The sequence below is a fragment of the Neoarius graeffei genome, chromosome 6, assembly GCF_027579695.1.
Source record: "Neoarius graeffei isolate fNeoGra1 chromosome 6, fNeoGra1.pri, whole genome shotgun sequence".
NCBI lineage: Eukaryota > Metazoa > Chordata > Actinopteri > Siluriformes > Ariidae > Neoarius > Neoarius graeffei.
Genome location: NC_083574.1, coordinates 56,741,016 through 56,758,132, shown reverse-complemented (window position 1 = coordinate 56,758,132; position 17,117 = coordinate 56,741,016). Strand labels below are relative to the sequence as shown.

Genomic DNA, 17,117 nt, shown 5'->3' with positions numbered 1-17,117 from the left:
TCAGACTACACAAATTCAGCCCAATTTTAAAACAACTTTGTTGTGGCAGACAAACTTCCTGGCATCAGGCCCTAATACGAATGCCAGGAAAGACGAATGGACCTTATAGTGTGACTCAATCGAATAACAGTGATGTGGCCCCACAACACCTTGATGAAAAGTCTAGCATATACAGTAAGAATATTTTGTGCATTTTGTCACCTATTTAGAAAACTCCTGCATCTTCCTGGAAAACTGTGATTTATTATTTCTTGACCTTCCTCCCCTGTGACGCACAATGATGTGAGCAATGATTGCTGAGGGTCAAACCTGTAGTGTTGCCAGTTTCGCAAGACACAATAAGAATTTATGGCACTATGATTTCCTAATCTGGACGGCACAGTGGTGTAGTGGTTAGCGCTGCTGCTTCACAGCAAGAAGGTCCTGGGCTCACAGCCGGCAAGGGCCTTTCTGTGTGGAGTTTGCATGTTCTCCCCGTGTCTGCGTGGGTTTCCTCCGGGTGCTCCGGTTCCCCACACAGTCCAAAGACATGCAGGTTAGGCTAATTGGTGACTCTAAACTGACTGTAGGTGTGAATTTGAGTGTGAATGGTTGTTTGTCTCTGTGTGTCAGCCCTGTGATGACCTGGCGACTTGTACAGGGTGTACCCCACCTCTTGCCCATAGTCAGCTGGGATAGGCTCCAGCTTGCCTGCGACCCTGCACAGGATAGGCGGCTACGAATAATGGATGGATAAAAGTATTCATAAAAGTACTTCGATGTTTGTTTGATCTGTAACCGCTTATCCCATGTGGGGTCACGCTGGAGCCTATCCCAGCTGCCCATGGGGGAGAGGCAGGGTACACGCTGGACAAGTCACCACTCATCACAGGGCTGACACACAAACAACCATTCACACTCATTTTAGAGCCACCAGTTCACCTAGTATTTAATTAACCTGCATTTAATCTTTTTTATGTGGTTAGTAATCATCTTGGGGATTCCAAAAAGGTTTAACTTGTGGCTTGAATGTGGTTGTTTTACAATCAGGGTACAAAGTTTGTGTCACAGGGGTCCAAAATTCAAATTGATTCAAACTGGTTCTTGTACCAGTTTTTAAGTGAAGGACAAGTTAAAGAACAGATTTCAGGTAATTTTTTTGACATATGTGTATGGTAGTTTTGTGTAATCTGCTATAAGATAAAGAAGATTAAGTGTAGCTTTAAGCAGGGCTGGGAGAAACAAATGAAGTGATCCTTGGAGAGGACATTTTTTTTTTGACAATTCAGAATCCACTACTTCCATAGTGCTTTTAAATATAAGGCTGTAAGCTTTGTGTTAGTTGTCTCTAATATTTATGTCCCGATATCTTGACCACATTTTCTCATCTCATCTCATTATCTCTAGCTGCTTTATCCTGTTCTACAGGGTCACAGGCAAGCTGGAGCCTATCCCAGCTGACTACGGGCGAAAGGCGGGGTACACCCTGGACAAGTCGCCAGGTCATCACAGGGCTAGCACATAGACACAGACGACCATTCACACTCACGGTCAATTTAGAGTCACCAGTTAACCTAACCTGCATGTCTTTGGACTGTGGGGGAAACCGGAGCACCCGGAGGAAACCCACGCGGACACGGGGAGAACATGCAAACTCCGCACAGAAAGGCCCTCGCCGGCCACGGGGCTCGAACCCGGACCTTCTTGCTGTGAGGCGACAGCGCTAACCACTACACCACTGTGCCACCCACCATTTTAGATATGTTATTTTATATTGAAAAATTAGCTGTCTCGGAGAGGACATTTTTTGACACAATTACATACTAATTTGATCAAAAAAGTTTGAAAACTTACTGGCATTCAACATTAAAACTTAACTATGTTTCCAATGATATGGAACCAAATATGTGTTTTATGGTATAAAGAATGATTGAAGTGCATCCCTTTTGGAGCTACCTGTGGTCAAAAAAGCACTTTTTCTAAATGACACGAGTAATTTTGCTAAATATGACATATATTGCCAAACATTCACCAAAAATAACGTTATCACCAAATTTTTTTTTTTTGCATGGTAAATAGAGCTATCACAGGGCTACAATAAACAACCAAGTTTATTTAGTCAAGCCTTTTGATATTGAAGATAATAAGTGTTAAATGTGATTTTTAGCTTGCGTACCCCAAAATGTTCATGAAATATCAAACAAAAACGACAAATTAAAATACAAAAAAAAGTCAATTTATTTAGACTGGCAAACAAATCATTCGTGTAATCGTGCAAAATATCAGTCTATTACTCTTCAGAAACCTTTTATTTTTGTTCCGCGGCTTTCTCAGTTTTGTTTGACGTAATTTATTTTGGTTGCGATTCCAGCTTTCTCGTCTGCAGTTTTGGCACAAACTTCACGTGTGGGCGGGCTGTCCAGGAATGCATTCCCATTGGCTAACTTGTGTTTGACTGACAGCTACGCTCAGCCATTCCCCGGAGGCTGTTGCGGCCATTTCCTACTCGGATTCTGGCGGACTGTTTGACGAGTGACCGATCCATTGTAGAGATGGGATTTATGGCTATTTGATGGGATCCGCATCTTTGTGATCCGTTCTTTGAAAAGAGCCGTTCAAAAGACTGGCTCATTTGGTTCTTTTTAAATATTTATTCAGTTTTAAGAAGACAGCGTCTAAAGAAGCCAGATCCCTCTGCTTAGACAGTGACATCAATATTTCTGGACATACCTTTTACTGTATATAAAGCAACCTAGACTTACATTATTGTAACCCCTAAACGCTCATAAATAACCATTAAAAAACAATGAGGGCTTCAATGAATGTCCATGCAGAACGGCTTTTCTGTAAAAAAAAAAGAAAAAGAAAGAACCCACTCAAGAACATAGTTATCAATAACGCAAGAATATTTTATAGAAAAACACTTGTTTTACAAAAATATTTAAGTCTGAGATACAAAATAGATACAACTACAATAAATATAACACAAGAACTAGTTATCACACAAGAACATTTTAATAGAAAAAAACAAACTTTCTATATTAAAAATATTGAAATTGTAACAAAAATAGATACGACTAAACAGTCAGATAAATAAAGTTATAACAAGAACACAATATTATTTTAATAGGAAAAAACAAACTATTCATGCAAAAAATAATTATTATACAACTAGACAAACAGATAAATAAATAAAATACACAAAAATAGAACAAACAAAATGACGATAGAATAAATTAAATGAACGTCCGTGCGAAGTAGTTTTCCCACAATATTATCATTAATATCACACAACATTATAAACTATATACAAAACAATTTGAACTATTAGGCAAACAGATAAAACTTGAATAAATAAAAGGCAAATACTGTTTAGCCTACTTCTTGTCCTTGGGCAAAAGCTTTTTCATCTGAAACACAGTACAGAAAAAGAACGACAGAAAGAACGGCTCCCCCAGCTCGAGACTCGGTTCTCATCGTTCATGCCTAGGAGCCGTTCAAAAGAATCGGTTCGTTCGCAAACGTCACAACACTAATCCATTGACGGTAAACAAGGATCGAGTGGACTTCAGTGGCGACTATGATATTTAATTAATTCAACAAAGTGTTAGTGCGGGACAAATGTGTTGCAGTAGTGCACATTATGCAGGTGTTTCGTGGCAAGTCAAATGTTAGCCTTAGCTCCGCTACCCAATATAATAGCTGCCTTGCTAACGTTAAACACACCTGCATAATGTGCACTACTGCAACACATACAGCACATTTGTCCCGCACTTACACTTTGTTGAATTAATTCAATATCATAGTCGCCACTGAAGTCCACTCGATCCTTGTTTACCGTCAATGGATCGGTCACTCGTCAAATAGTAGTGATGTGTCGGTCGCAAACGATCCGGTTCAAAGAGCCGGCTCTTTGAAGTGAACGACGGGAGCCGGCTCTTCGGTGGGAGCCGAGTTGGGGAGCCGAATTAGTTTTTTGTCCTTAGGTGCCTCAGAGAGAGAGAGAGAGACAGAGAGAGTTCGTTCAGTTCAGCTGAAGGATGATTGTCTATTTGACAACCATGATCATTGTTTTGTTGCCGTGAATTCCTAAAGCTCATGATATAAATTGTCGCTCATAAATTGACAGGTTCGGTCGGCAACCGCCTTGGCATGGCCAGATTAATCTGCGGTATACAACGAGACAGCAGTCATTATAACAGGAGCATATTTGCTGTTCCAGCGGCTTCTCATGATTATAACTGAGAGGAGAAATCAGCCCTTCCAAGCTGAGACACTTGGTTTTCCTCAATGCCAATCTCCACTAAAGACTTATTCTGGGAGTTTGTGCAGCCTTAATGTAAATAGTTTTTTGTTATTGACACTTCTTTGTAATTTTTACTTCTTTGTTCATTGTACTTTATACTTTTTATACTTATTTTATATATTTATTTAATATTTTATTTAATAAAATATTTTGTTGCACATTGTTCTGTGTTTGTTAAAATAATTTCCAACTTTGCTTCATAGTTTCTTAGGCCTGATTTATACTTCAAAATTTATTTTGTGGCATTTTGTTCAAGGTCGAGTGTGAAATAAAGCCATAAAGGATAAACAGTTGATGTCTTCTGTGTATTTTATATTGGTAATATAACACAGTTTTGCATTATGTTTGTGAGAAAATAATTTATTAATTGGTAAGTAAGTTTTATTTCTATAGCTAGAACATTGTTACACTGCTATACTTTACAAAGCTTTACAATGGCTACAAAAACTAAAAAATAAAATGGAAAACATCCTATTGATAAAATATAAATAATAATGTAATTAATTAACTAGTTAATTGCAGCAATTAAATCAAAAATAAAATCTCAGGAGCCGTTTGGGAGCCGAAAGAGCCGGCTCCTTATAGTAAGAAGAGCCAAAAGAGCCGGCTCCCGAAAAAGAGCCGAAATTCCCATCACTATCAAACAGTCCGGGCGGCACGGTGGTGTAGTGGTTAGCGCTGTCGCCTCACAGCAAGAAGGTCCGGGTTCGAGCCCCGTGGCCGGCGAGGACCTTTCTGTGTGGAGTTTGCATGTTCTCCCCGTGTCCGCGTGGGTTTCCTCCGGGTGCTCCGGTTTCCCCCACAGTCCAAAGACATGCAGGTTAGGTTAACTGGTGACTCTAAATTGAGCGTAGGTGTGAATGTGAGTGTGAATGGTTGTCTGTGTCTATGTGTCAGCCCTGTGATGACCTGGCGACTTGTCCAGGGTGTACCCCGCCTTTCGCCCGTAGTCAGCTGGGATAGGCTCCAGCTTGCCTGCGACCCTGTAGAACAGGATAAAGCGGCTACAGATGATGAGATGAGATGAGATCAAACAATCCGCCAGAATCCGAGTAGGAAATGGCCGCAACAGCCTCCGTAGCTGTCAGTCAAACACAAGTTAGCCAATGGGAATGCATTCCTGAACAGCCCGCCCACACGTGAAGTTTGTGCCAAAACTGCAGACGAGAAAGCTGGAATCGCAACCAAAATAAATTACATCAAACAAAACTGAGAAAGACGCGGAACAAAAATAAAAGGTTTCTGAAGAGTAATAGACTGATATTTTGCACGATTACACGAATAATTTGTTTGCCAGTCTAAAAGAAATTGACTTTTTTTTGTATTTTGATTTGTCGTTTTTGTTTGATATTTCAAAAGTATTGTATGAACATTTTGGCACAAAACAACCCATAAGACCAAGTAGATAAAATGTCAGAAAATGTTCAAGCCAGTAGTAGACCAGTCTGCGTTTTTAGATGTAGTTTATCTTTTGGCCGTGTGGCGGCGCTACTCAGCGATACGGAAACTCAGCAAGCTGTGTTTGGGAAGTGTAGACGTGTTTAACTGTTTTTAAATGGGATATTAATGAATTGTATCCAAATTGAAGGAACAAAAGAGAAGACTTCTTTGTTAATTTGTAAGAACCATGTTAAACTGTTTCTCTGTGTGTCATCACAGCGTGCAGTAAACATGATTGTGCAGCTGTATGTTATTGCTACCTGATGTGTTTGTATGTCTTAGTGATTTTTTATTATTATTATTGTTGTTGTTGTTTTAAACAGTTACAGCACACGGATAAACATGCTGGATAACACTGACTATGCCTTTCCTGCGGGTGATGAAAGTGATGGAAGTAGTGATGAATGGGATGTTGGGTATACTACTGATAGCAAGAAACTCGACCCTGAGGTAAAATGTAATTTATAAGCATGCTCAGCTGACCTGGTAGCTATTCTTTCTTTTTCTACACACTCTGTAGCTGTCTTTTATGTGAATATCCAGTTCGAGAGCATGCGGTTATCTGTTCTAATATTGTTTTTTTGTTTTTTTTGGCAGGTGTCTAAGGCGATATTGGCCCCTGAGGACAATGTGTCCCTTCTGAAAAGGGCCATTACAGCAGGGGACGTCGATCTTGTGCGGCAGTTACTGGACAATGGTGTGTAGCTTTATTTTGAATAAAACGAGACCACTGTTGTGTTTTGTGGAATATTTGGGTTTCCCGAAGACCAGTAGTGTCTCTTTTGTTTTTAGGTATGGACGTGGAGACACGTCTGGGCTTTGAGTGGACTCCTCTCATGTGTGCTGTCCATGTTGGTCGCTGTGATCTGGCCGAGCTGCTGCTGGAACGTGGAGCCAGTGCCAACTTCAGCAGAGGTAAAGTGAAAAGTTATAAAGCTGTAATGCTATAGGGCAGTGGCTAGACTTTGCTTGGATCAAAATCAAATCGCGCCATGTGGCGCCGATCTCCGTTTCAGTAGCCCTTGGCCTCTCGCCTGTTACATAGCTAGGGTTACAGTGGGGGGCTAGTCCTCTGGTAACCACAAGAGTTTGACTCCCCACTCGCACCTGGATTGCAGCGTGCCTTGCGAGACGGCAGCAGGTACCATTTTTATGATGGTCTTTGGTATGACCCGACCGTGAGTAGAACTCGTGATCTCCTGATCGAGAGGCGGACACGCAGCAGACTTTGCTTGGAGCCGGTCTAGAATGGAGAAGTAAGGCGACTTTTTCCATCCGCTAGTCTGGGTGCACACCTTGGGCAAGTGTCAATACACTCTAAGCCTCACTTAACCAGGGATACGGTCACACAAGGGGTAGATGGGGCTCTTAGCCATAGTGAAGGCAATCCATCTAGGTGAAGGAAAATGCAGATACAAAACCAATGGGTTGGGGAGGCTCTTAAGGTAATTGATATTACCAACTCTCCTTGGATGTATCCAGTAGCGTGGAGCATTCGAAACAATCAGCCATCGAAAGGATAACTATGATGAATTCTCTTATCCAGAAAGTTAACATACCCAGACACCATTGCCAGAGACTCGGGCATTGATATTGAAGACCTCGGTTCAGCAATGCAGGACTGCTGTGTCTGGAGAGAGTCAGTCATGGAAATCTCACCCACCCCCATGGTCGAAGGATGATGTTGTAATGCTGTTCATTCACACAAGTCCAAATGTATTTCATGCCACTTTTTTTTTTATTATTTTGTTTTTTGGAAAGTAAATGTCAGTCAGGTAGCTGTCTGTTCAACTTCAGATGTCTAAGTGATGGTCATGACTTTAAAGGAAAACTCCACCTGAAATATTTGTGACATACAGTGATTCTTGAAAGTTTGTGAACCCTTTAGAATTTTCTATATTTCTGCATAAATATGACCTAAAACAACATCAGATTTTCACACAAGTCGTAAAAGTAGATAAAGAGAACCTGGTTAGACAAATGAGAGAAAAATATTATACTTGGTCATTTATTTATTGAGAAATGATCCAATATTACATATGTGAGTGGCAAAAGTATGTGAACTTGTAGGATTAGCAGTTAATTTGAAGGTCAAATTCGAGTCAGGTGTTTTCAATCAATGGGATGACAATCAGGTGTGAGTGGACACCCTGTTTTATTTAAAGAACAGGGATCTATCAAAGTCTGATCTTCACAACACGTTTGTGGAAGTGTATCATGGCACGAACAAAGGAGATTTCTGAGGACCTCAGAAAAAGCGTTGTTGATGCTCATCAGGCTGGAAAAGGTTACAAAACCATCTCTAAAAAGTTTGGACTCCACCAATCCACAGTCAGACAGATTGTGTACAAATGGAGGAAATTCAAGACCATTGTTACCCTCCCCAGGAGTGGTCGCCCAAGAAAGATCACTCCACGAGCAAGGCGTGTAATAGTCTGCGAGGTCACAATGGACCCCAGGGTAACTTCTAAGCAACTGAAGGCCTCTCTCACATTGGCTAATGTTCATGAGTCCACCATCAGGAGAACACTGAACAACAATGGTGTGCATGGCAGGGTTGCAAGGAGAAAGTCACTGCTCTCCAAAAAGAACATTGCTACTCGTCTGCAGCTTGCTAAAGATCACATGGACAAGCCAGAAGGCTATTGGAACAATGTTTTGTGGACGAATGAGACCAAAATAGAACTTTTTGGTTTAAATGAGAAGTGTTATGTTTGGAGAAAGGAAAACACTGCATTCCAGCATAAGAACCTTATCCCATCTGTGAAACATGGTGGTGGTAGTATCATGGTTTGGACCTGTTTTGCTGCATCTGGGCCAGGACCGCTTGCCATCATTGATGGAACAATGAATCCTGAATTATACCAGCAAATTCTAAAGGAAGCTGTTAGGACATCTGTCCATGAACTGAATCTCAAGAGAATGTGGGTCATGCAGCAAGACAACGACCCTAAGCACACAAGTCGTTCTACCAAAGAATGGTTAAAGAAGAATAAAGTTAATGTTTTGGAATTGCCAAGTCAAAGTCCTGACCTTAATCCAATCGAAATGATGTGGAAGGACCTGAAGCGAGCAGTTCATGTGAGGAAACCCACCAACATCCCAGAGTTGAAGCTGTTCTGTACGGAGGAATGGGCTAAAATTCCTCCAAGCTGGTGTGCAGGACTGATCAACAGTTACTGGAAATGTTTAGTTGCAGTTATTGCTGCACAAGGGGGTCACACCAGATACTGAAAGCAAAGGTTCACATACTTTTGCCACTCACAGATATATAATATTGGATCATTTTTCTCAATAAATAAATGACCAAGTATAATATTTTTGTCTCATTTGTTTAACTGGGTTCTCTTTATCTACTTTTAGGACTTGTGTGAAAATCTGATGATGTTTTAGGTCATATTTATGCAGAAATATAGAACATTCTAAAGGGTTCACAAACTTTCAAGCACCACTGTATAAGAATCCCAATCACTATCAGCATTCTCTCCAAAATATGACTCCATATCGAGACTGGTCTAACCACTGCTGCGCACGTGAGCAAAATTGATACCTGGATTATTACACGTGTGACGTCATGCACCCCTTCAGTATCTTCTGGTTCAGTCTTGGCAGATTCCGTGAAAATCGGCTGATCTTATTGATTTTTCCATTCATTTATGGCCTTTTGGATCAGCTGTGGTTCAAAAACACATGGTCAATCAACACACTGCAAAAAAAAAAAGTTTTAGCAAGTGCAAATATCTTGAAAATGGTTGAAACGATCTAGCATTTCTTGTTAGAATACAAGACACCAATGCTGAGATTATTAAACTTCGTTCTAGATTGCAACCAACTTATTCTAAGGTGTCTTATCAAGTCAAAATATGTCCATGCAGCAAGATAATTTCACTAGTATTAAGTAATTTTCTCCTCAAATTCAGTTTTCAATTTTTTGCAGCGCATAATGATTGTTGCTTTGTACAAGGAAAAAAGTGGGGTTTAGAGGCATTACATACATTTTAATTAGCTGCGTGGACATGTTCATAAAGACTGATGAGCTATAAATGAGCCTGATTCCTAAATATATAAAGCATTACTCTGGCTAATACATTACTATTACATTTTTAGCTTCTTCCCTAAAAGGTTTGATTTCTCATGAAAGTAAAACATAATGGGTAGATTAGCGAATGTTCAAGGGAGCAGAAGTCCATGTTTTTTCGTCTGTAGTGCACACACTCTACATGGCCAGAAGTATGAGTAAAAGTACAGTGGTGCTTGAAAGTTTGTGAACCCTTTAGAATTTTCTATATTTCTGCATAAATATGACCTAAAACAACATCAGATTTTCACACAAGTCCTAAAAGTAGATAAAGAGAACCCAGTTAAACAAATGAGACAAAAATATTATACTTGGTCATTTATTTATTGAGAAAAATGATCCAATATTACATATCTGTGAGTGGCAAAAGTATGTGAACCTTTGCTTTCAGTATCTGGTGTGACCCCCTTGTGCAGCAATAACTGCAACTAAACGTTTCCGGTAACTGTTGATCAGTCCTGCACACTGGCTTGGAGGAATTTTGGCCCATTCCTCCGTACAGAACAGCTTCAACTCTGGGATGTTGGTGGGTTTCCTCACATGAACTGCTCGCTTCAGGTCCTTCCACAACATTTCGATTGGATTAAGGTCAGGACTTTGACTTGGCCATTCCAAAACATTAACTTTATTCTTCTTTAACCATTCTTTGGTAGAACGACTTGTGTGCTTAGGGTCGTTGTCTTGCTGCATGACCCACCTTCTCTTGAGATTTAGTTCACAGACAGATGTCCTGACCTCTTCCTTTAGAATTCGCTGATATAATTCAGAATTCATTGTTCCATCAATGATGGCAAGCCGTCCTGGCCCAGATGCAGCAAAACAGGCCCAAACCATGATACTACCACCGCCATGTTTCACAGATGGGATAAGGTTCTTATGTTGGAATGCAGTGTTTTCCTTTCTCCAAACATAACGCTTCTCATTTAAACCAAAAAGTTCTATTTTGGTCTCATCCGTCCACAAAACATTTTTCCAATAGCCTTCTGGCTTGTCCATGTGATCTTCGGCAAACTGCAGACGAGCAGCAATATTCTTTTTGGAGAGCAGTGGCTTTCTCCTTGTAACCCTGCCATGCACACCATTGTTGTTCAGTGTTCTCCTGATGGTGGACTCATGAACATGAACATTAGCCAATGTGAGAGAGGCCTTCAGTTGCTTAGAAGTTACCCTGGGATCTATTGTGACCTCGCCGACTCTTACACGCCTTGCTCTTGGAGTGATCTTTGTTGGTCGACCACTACAGGGGAGGGTAGCAATGGTCTTGAATTTCCTCCATTTGTACACAGTCTGTCTGACTGTGGATTGGTGGAGTCCAAACTTTTTAGAGATGGTTTTGTAACCTTTTCCAGCCTGATGAGCATCAGCAACGCTTTTTCTGAGGTTCTCAGAAATCTCCTTTGTTCGTGCCATGATACACTTCCGCAAACATGTGTTGTGAAGATCAAACTTTGATAGATCCCTGTTCTTTAAATAAAACAGGGTGCCCACTCGCACTTGATTGTCATCCCACTGATTGAAACCACCTGACTCTAATTTCACCTTCAAATTAACTGCTAATCCTAGAGGTTCACATACTTTTGCCACTCACAAATATGTAATATTGGATCATTTTCCTCAATAAATAAATGACCAAGTATAATATTTTTGTCTCATTTGTTTAACTGGGTTCTCTTTATCTACTTTTAGGACTTGTGTGAAAATCTGATGATGTTTTAGGTCATATTTATGCAGAAATATAGAAAATTCTAAAGAGCTCACAAACTTTCAAGCATCACTGTATCTAAACTGTTGCCACAAAGCTGGAAGCGCACAGTTGTGTAGAATGACTTTGTATGTTTTATTACAATTTCCCTTCACTGGAACTGAGCCTCAAACATGTTCCAGCATGACAATGCCCCTGTGCACAAAGCAAACTCTATGAAGACATGGTTGCCAAGGTTGGAGTGGGAGAACTCAAGTAGTCTTCACAAAACCCTGACCTCAACCCTACTGAATACCTTCGGAACGAACTGGAACGCAGAGTGCACAGCAGGCCTCCTCGTCTGACCTCTTGTAGCATTAGTGACGGCTAGAGAGATAAATAAATCCCAATTCATTAAGCAGTTTTTGTCAGGTTTTTACACTGATTTCACATCAGTGTCAAAGAACTGTTTCCGGTTTGAGTCTCCCCATTCAAGTAGATGGGTGCCTGGTCTTGTGCAGCTGAAAATAACTGCCTGAACCCATTTTACTACAAGTACTTGCTCCTACCAGTAATATGAATATGTCCGTTACTTGGTACATTGTGCCACACAGATGTACCAAATATTTGCACATTTTCAATGATGGTTATATATTTAAATTGGCTACTTGAGGGATATTGAAAGCTCCTTTGTAACGGTTACTTTGGTGTGGACCATTTTGTTTATTTTGTTGTGGATCTTTTCAAGAGACTGTTTCAATCTGTCGATGATACCCGTTGTCACTAATCACCGACACATTTGACTTCAGTTTCTATCTCTTTAAATTAAGAGCTGTGATTGTGTAAAAGCACATGAAGCGGGTATAGTTACATGAAAGCTGCAGTGTGAAATAGAAAGTGAAAATATCAAAATATCTTTTACAGGATAACAGCAAACCAATATGATTACTGAAACCTATTTCCTTACCTTTTTTCTTTGTTTGTTTTACTAATTTCAAGCGTGAAATAGCCTTTTAGGCATTTAATTTCTAGAAAGAAGCAAAATTATCTGCCTACGTAACAAGAAAATGTGATGTTAGAAATGAGTAAAATGTCTAGAAATAGTTTTTTGTAATCTTGTATTTGGTTCCTCGTAATCCAGTCATAAACATACTAGATAACATTTTTTGCAGTGTGAATGCCACACTGTCTGTCAGTTGTCAGTGTGGTTGCATAACTTTGATAGCGATGTGGTAATGGTGCTTACTGGAGACAGATGTTGAAACCAAGTCTGAACAGGGTCATAAGAAGCCCCACTGTCAATGTCCTGTCATCATTCCACTGTGGACATGTCCTAAACCACACACTCTGTTACTATACTGGTCATTCCATATCAACCTAACCAGAAGTGGTTGCACCATGATCTCAGAATTTGCTAAAACCTTTAGTACATAAAGTTTGGTACAAAGGACTGACGCATCTTAAATATTGTAACGATCTAGCCATCCGTTTCTAATAATGGAAATAACAATATAGTGCTTTTCAAGCGCTATAATTATATACAGTTGTTTTGAACAAGTTGAATCTTTATTCACTGTTTGGTTGCTTCTGTTTTTATGATCTTACAAAGCTGTGCTCTTGTAAATATTTCTGGACAGTGTCCGTGTACTTCTCGGGTAGTCTAGCGCATAGCAAGGCTGCATCTCACTTTTTTTTTTTTCTCCACTTCAAAATGGCCAAAAATACATAATTTACACAAAGCAGTCATTCTGAAGTACTTTTCAGATGCTCATGGAAAGGTCAGTATTGTAGACAGAGACTTGAACCTTGCTGGATTATTACAGATGTTGGTTCTCCCGACACTAATGTCACTGTGGGCATCAGATATCGCTTCTACTTTTAGTAACTTTTAAAAAAATCATCTATTTTACTGCTCATAACTAGTATTTTGAAAAATTCTCAAAAATTCTTTGTACTATACACTTCTGCTTTTATCTATATAGAAATGGGTTCCGTCCGTCCGTCCGGTCACGTTTTCGTTTCCGGGCCATGTCTTTAAAACTACTGAAGATATCTTCATGAAACTTTGTATACGTATCAGGCAACATGTGAACTGGTGTTTTGCTATTTTGGATTTTTGAAAAAAAAAATTTCTAATTTTTACATAAAAAGTAGATTTTGACTTAGTTTCTAAGAGCAATGTTCGTTTCCGGAGCATATATCCAAAACTATTCATGATACGGATTTGAAACTTGGTATACATGTTAACAAGGTGATGTAGATGTGCCTTTTCAGACTAAGAAATTTTGAGAAATTTAAATTTTTCATGTTTCCATGGAAACAATTTTAGACTTAGTCTCTCAGGTTAGTCTTAGGGGTAGGTTTTGTTTCCGGAGCAGAACTTGAAAACTGTGAGTGGTATGGTCTTGAAAGTTGGTATATGTGTTGATTAAGTCATGTATTTGTGCCTTTTGATACTAAGAAATGTGAGAAATTTAAATTTTTAGCTCACCTGGACCAAAGGTCCAGTGGGCTTACAGTATTCCATGGGCTGCTGAGGTCAGTGTAAAGAGGGAGGGTTGGTTTCCTGCAGCAGAACTTGAAAAATGTGAGAAATAATATCTTGAAACTTGGTATATAGTTGGTTTATAGGGTAGGGGATAGAGATGACTCTGTCTTCTTGTCCTTCTTGTATTTTGCTGTGTCCAGGCGAAAACCACTAGTTTTTAATCACAAAGAGGCGCTAGATTTTCTTACAAATGGAAGACAATATTGGTGAAATTGGTAAACTTGACGAACATGTGCAATTTTAAAAAAGTGTAAAAATTAAGTGTTGACAAGGTCCTAGAAATATGAATTCTAACTTGCATAAACAATAATTCTAGTGCTACTAGCTTGCCAAATGCCATCATGGTTCTCTTCATATGTTTCCACTTTTGCAAAACGTTGATACAGAAGCAGTGAGTTCCTAGAATGCTCTGGAGCATGTGGAAGGGATCATAACATTTTTCTCTGGTATTCTTCAAATCAGTTGAGAGAAACCATTCGTTGATTAATGCAAAAATACTCTCTGGCACCACGTCCACATAAAAACCCTGTCCCTCACGGAAAAGAAACATGTTCAGTGTGAAGGGTTTTATCCTTAAAAGTGCCAGGTTTAGTTGTTCCAGTTATACAGGAATGATTTAATTTGTGACGGTCTGCTTTGGAATTTAAGAATACACCAACAGAGCAAGGCAAAATGGATGCCAAGATGACTACCGCACCGAATATTTTATAGCTTTTTACAGGCACACAAGAATGAATGTGCCTTCTCATGTGCCTGTAAAATATTTGGTGCAGTAGTTGTCCTGGCATCCGTTTTACCTTGCTCTGTTGGTGCATTCTTAAATTCCGAAGCTGGCTGCCATTTACCTTCTTCTTTTGGGTTTTACAGCAGCTGGCATACACAGTGTTGCATTACTGCCATCTACAGGTTTACCTTGACCATGTACTGACAGTTCCATCATTCTGTCGCTAAATGAACAGCTGATCACACCGAGGTGTTCACTGACCACTGATATTTATTAGTTTGGTCCTACGCTTCCTTTCCTTCGCATCATAATGCCTTTTCTTCTCACTTTCCATTACTGCAGTTGAACTTTCACATTTCATTCGTGTCCTCCATTTTTCTCTCCTGTTTCAAATTTGTATCCCACAATGCCTTGTGTGAATGGGGAAAGCCCACCACGTGATGTATGATGTAGTATCTTGAATTGGGTCATGGTGAAGCAGGAAAAAATAGCAGAGAATTTCGGGCCACATGGCCCTAAATTCATTAATTGTTCTGTTAAAAAACCCTAATAAAACTGGAAGTCTGTGATTCGAATTGAGTAGCTTTCGGTCCAGTAAACAAAAATAATTGGATGTCGGGGGAAATTCTTTTTATGACCTAAACTTGACAAATCTGAAAGGCAGTATAGCTTTAATTTTGGAAGTGTGTGAATGACACATTGTGCTTTTTAATTATTTATAGCTACTTTTAATGCTCTTAAGGCTAGAATGAATCTTTACGCTATACACAGAGCTGTGTGTGAGTTCAGTTTTATCCCAGAGCTTTTTCAGCTTGCTTCATCTGACTTCACTTAATAGTTGTGACGCAAAAACAAGGTTATTGAAAACATCCAATTAATCTGCTAGTGTGTGTTCAGTTTACACACTGGTGGGGAGAATGAGCAAAGTAATTTAGGCATTTCCTCCATGTTCAGTCTCTGTGTGTATCAGAGTGTCTGTGTTTGGGGGCTTTGGAAGGAAATAATTAAATGTGAAACCAGCTGCCGCTTCATAGCTTGTGTTCTGCATAGAGAGAGAAATATGCAGCAGTGATGGATAATGCTAGTATACAGAGCGTGATGCTGACGTCATTGCGCTGGCCCAATACTGATGTTTTATTTATTTTCCTGCTCCATTGCAGACACAACCATTCTGAGTCTGCATCGTACTCTTGACCAGACTTACTCATGTAGCCTAAACCTGCCTCTAATCAGGGCAAGAACGTCTGCAACACGACTGTGTACACACTGCATTCGCACACAGTTGTGTACACAATTGGGCCTTTGAAAAAGTGCTTTTAAAGGGTACCTGTACAGCATTTAAACATGATCAATGTCAATAGGACAAGCCCTAATTATAATACACACAAGTGCAGCCACCTGATTAGCCATCATAAGTAGCTTTAAGTGCTAAAAGTCCAAAAGCACATGGGCAACCGATATGGGCCTCAGTCAAGTCGGTGATTGCCAGGTACCAGAAGTTAAGTGTACCCAACGTAAACATATTTGTTAGCCTGGATTTAGTCAGACAAAAGGAGTTGTCTTCAAGTCAGTATGGACAGTGGAGAAACCGGATATCTGTATGAACCTCGGAAAAAGGACTATCCACATCTGGGAAATGATGTCAGCAGCGAATAATTAGATGATTCTAATGATGAAATCGGTGGTACTTTGCAAGCGCAAAGTCAGGAAGGCAGGTCAGAGGGTTCGGCAGCATTCTGATGCTGATGTGGAAAGTGTGCCAAGCGGAAAACGGACATTGAATGTGTTTGTTGTAAAGAGCATGAACTTATGTGATACAATACAGGCACAGTCATTAAATTGTTTTAGGGATAAACCCGGTTTGGAAATGTCTGTTGCACACAAGCCTGCATTGGAAATGGACTATATACAGGCCATGATTGCCAGGAATGTGAGAGGGCCAGCACCAGATAGATGGAGAACTCACAAATCGGTCACCAGCCAATTATATATAGAATCTGTGTGCGCGCGTGTTTATGTATGCGTGTGTGCATACTAGCTATGAAGCTTATTTATTTATTTATTTTGTGTGTGTGTGAGAATACAGTTATAGAATTTTCTATATTTCTGCATAAATATGACCTAAAACATCATCAGATTTTCACACAAGTCCTAAAAGTAGATAAAGAGAACCCAGTTAAACAAATGAGACAAAAATATTACACTTGGTCATTTATTTATTGAGGAAAATGATCCAATATTACATATCTGTGAGTGGCAAAAGTATGCGAATCTTTGCTTTCAGTATCTGGTGTGACCCCCTTGTGCAGCAATAACTGCAACTAAACATTTCCGGTAACTGTTGATCAGTCCTGCACACCG

The 17,117-nt window shown here is 39.8% G+C and overlaps 1 protein-coding gene across 1 annotated transcript in view; it reads left to right on the top strand.

The window, feature by feature from the left end:
* Nucleotides 1-6,067: 6,067 nt before the first annotated feature.
* Nucleotides 6,068-17,117, top strand: part of asz1 (ankyrin repeat, SAM and basic leucine zipper domain containing 1) — a 62,584-nt gene continuing 51,534 nt past the window's right edge. Inside the window, exons 1-3 of the mRNA XM_060922967.1 lie at nt 6,068-6,175; nt 6,332-6,422; nt 6,518-6,640. Of these exons, the coding sequence (XP_060778950.1) occupies nt 6,068-6,175; nt 6,332-6,422; nt 6,518-6,640 (322 nt within the window). The remainder of the gene's footprint in view (nt 6,176-6,331; nt 6,423-6,517; nt 6,641-17,117) is intronic.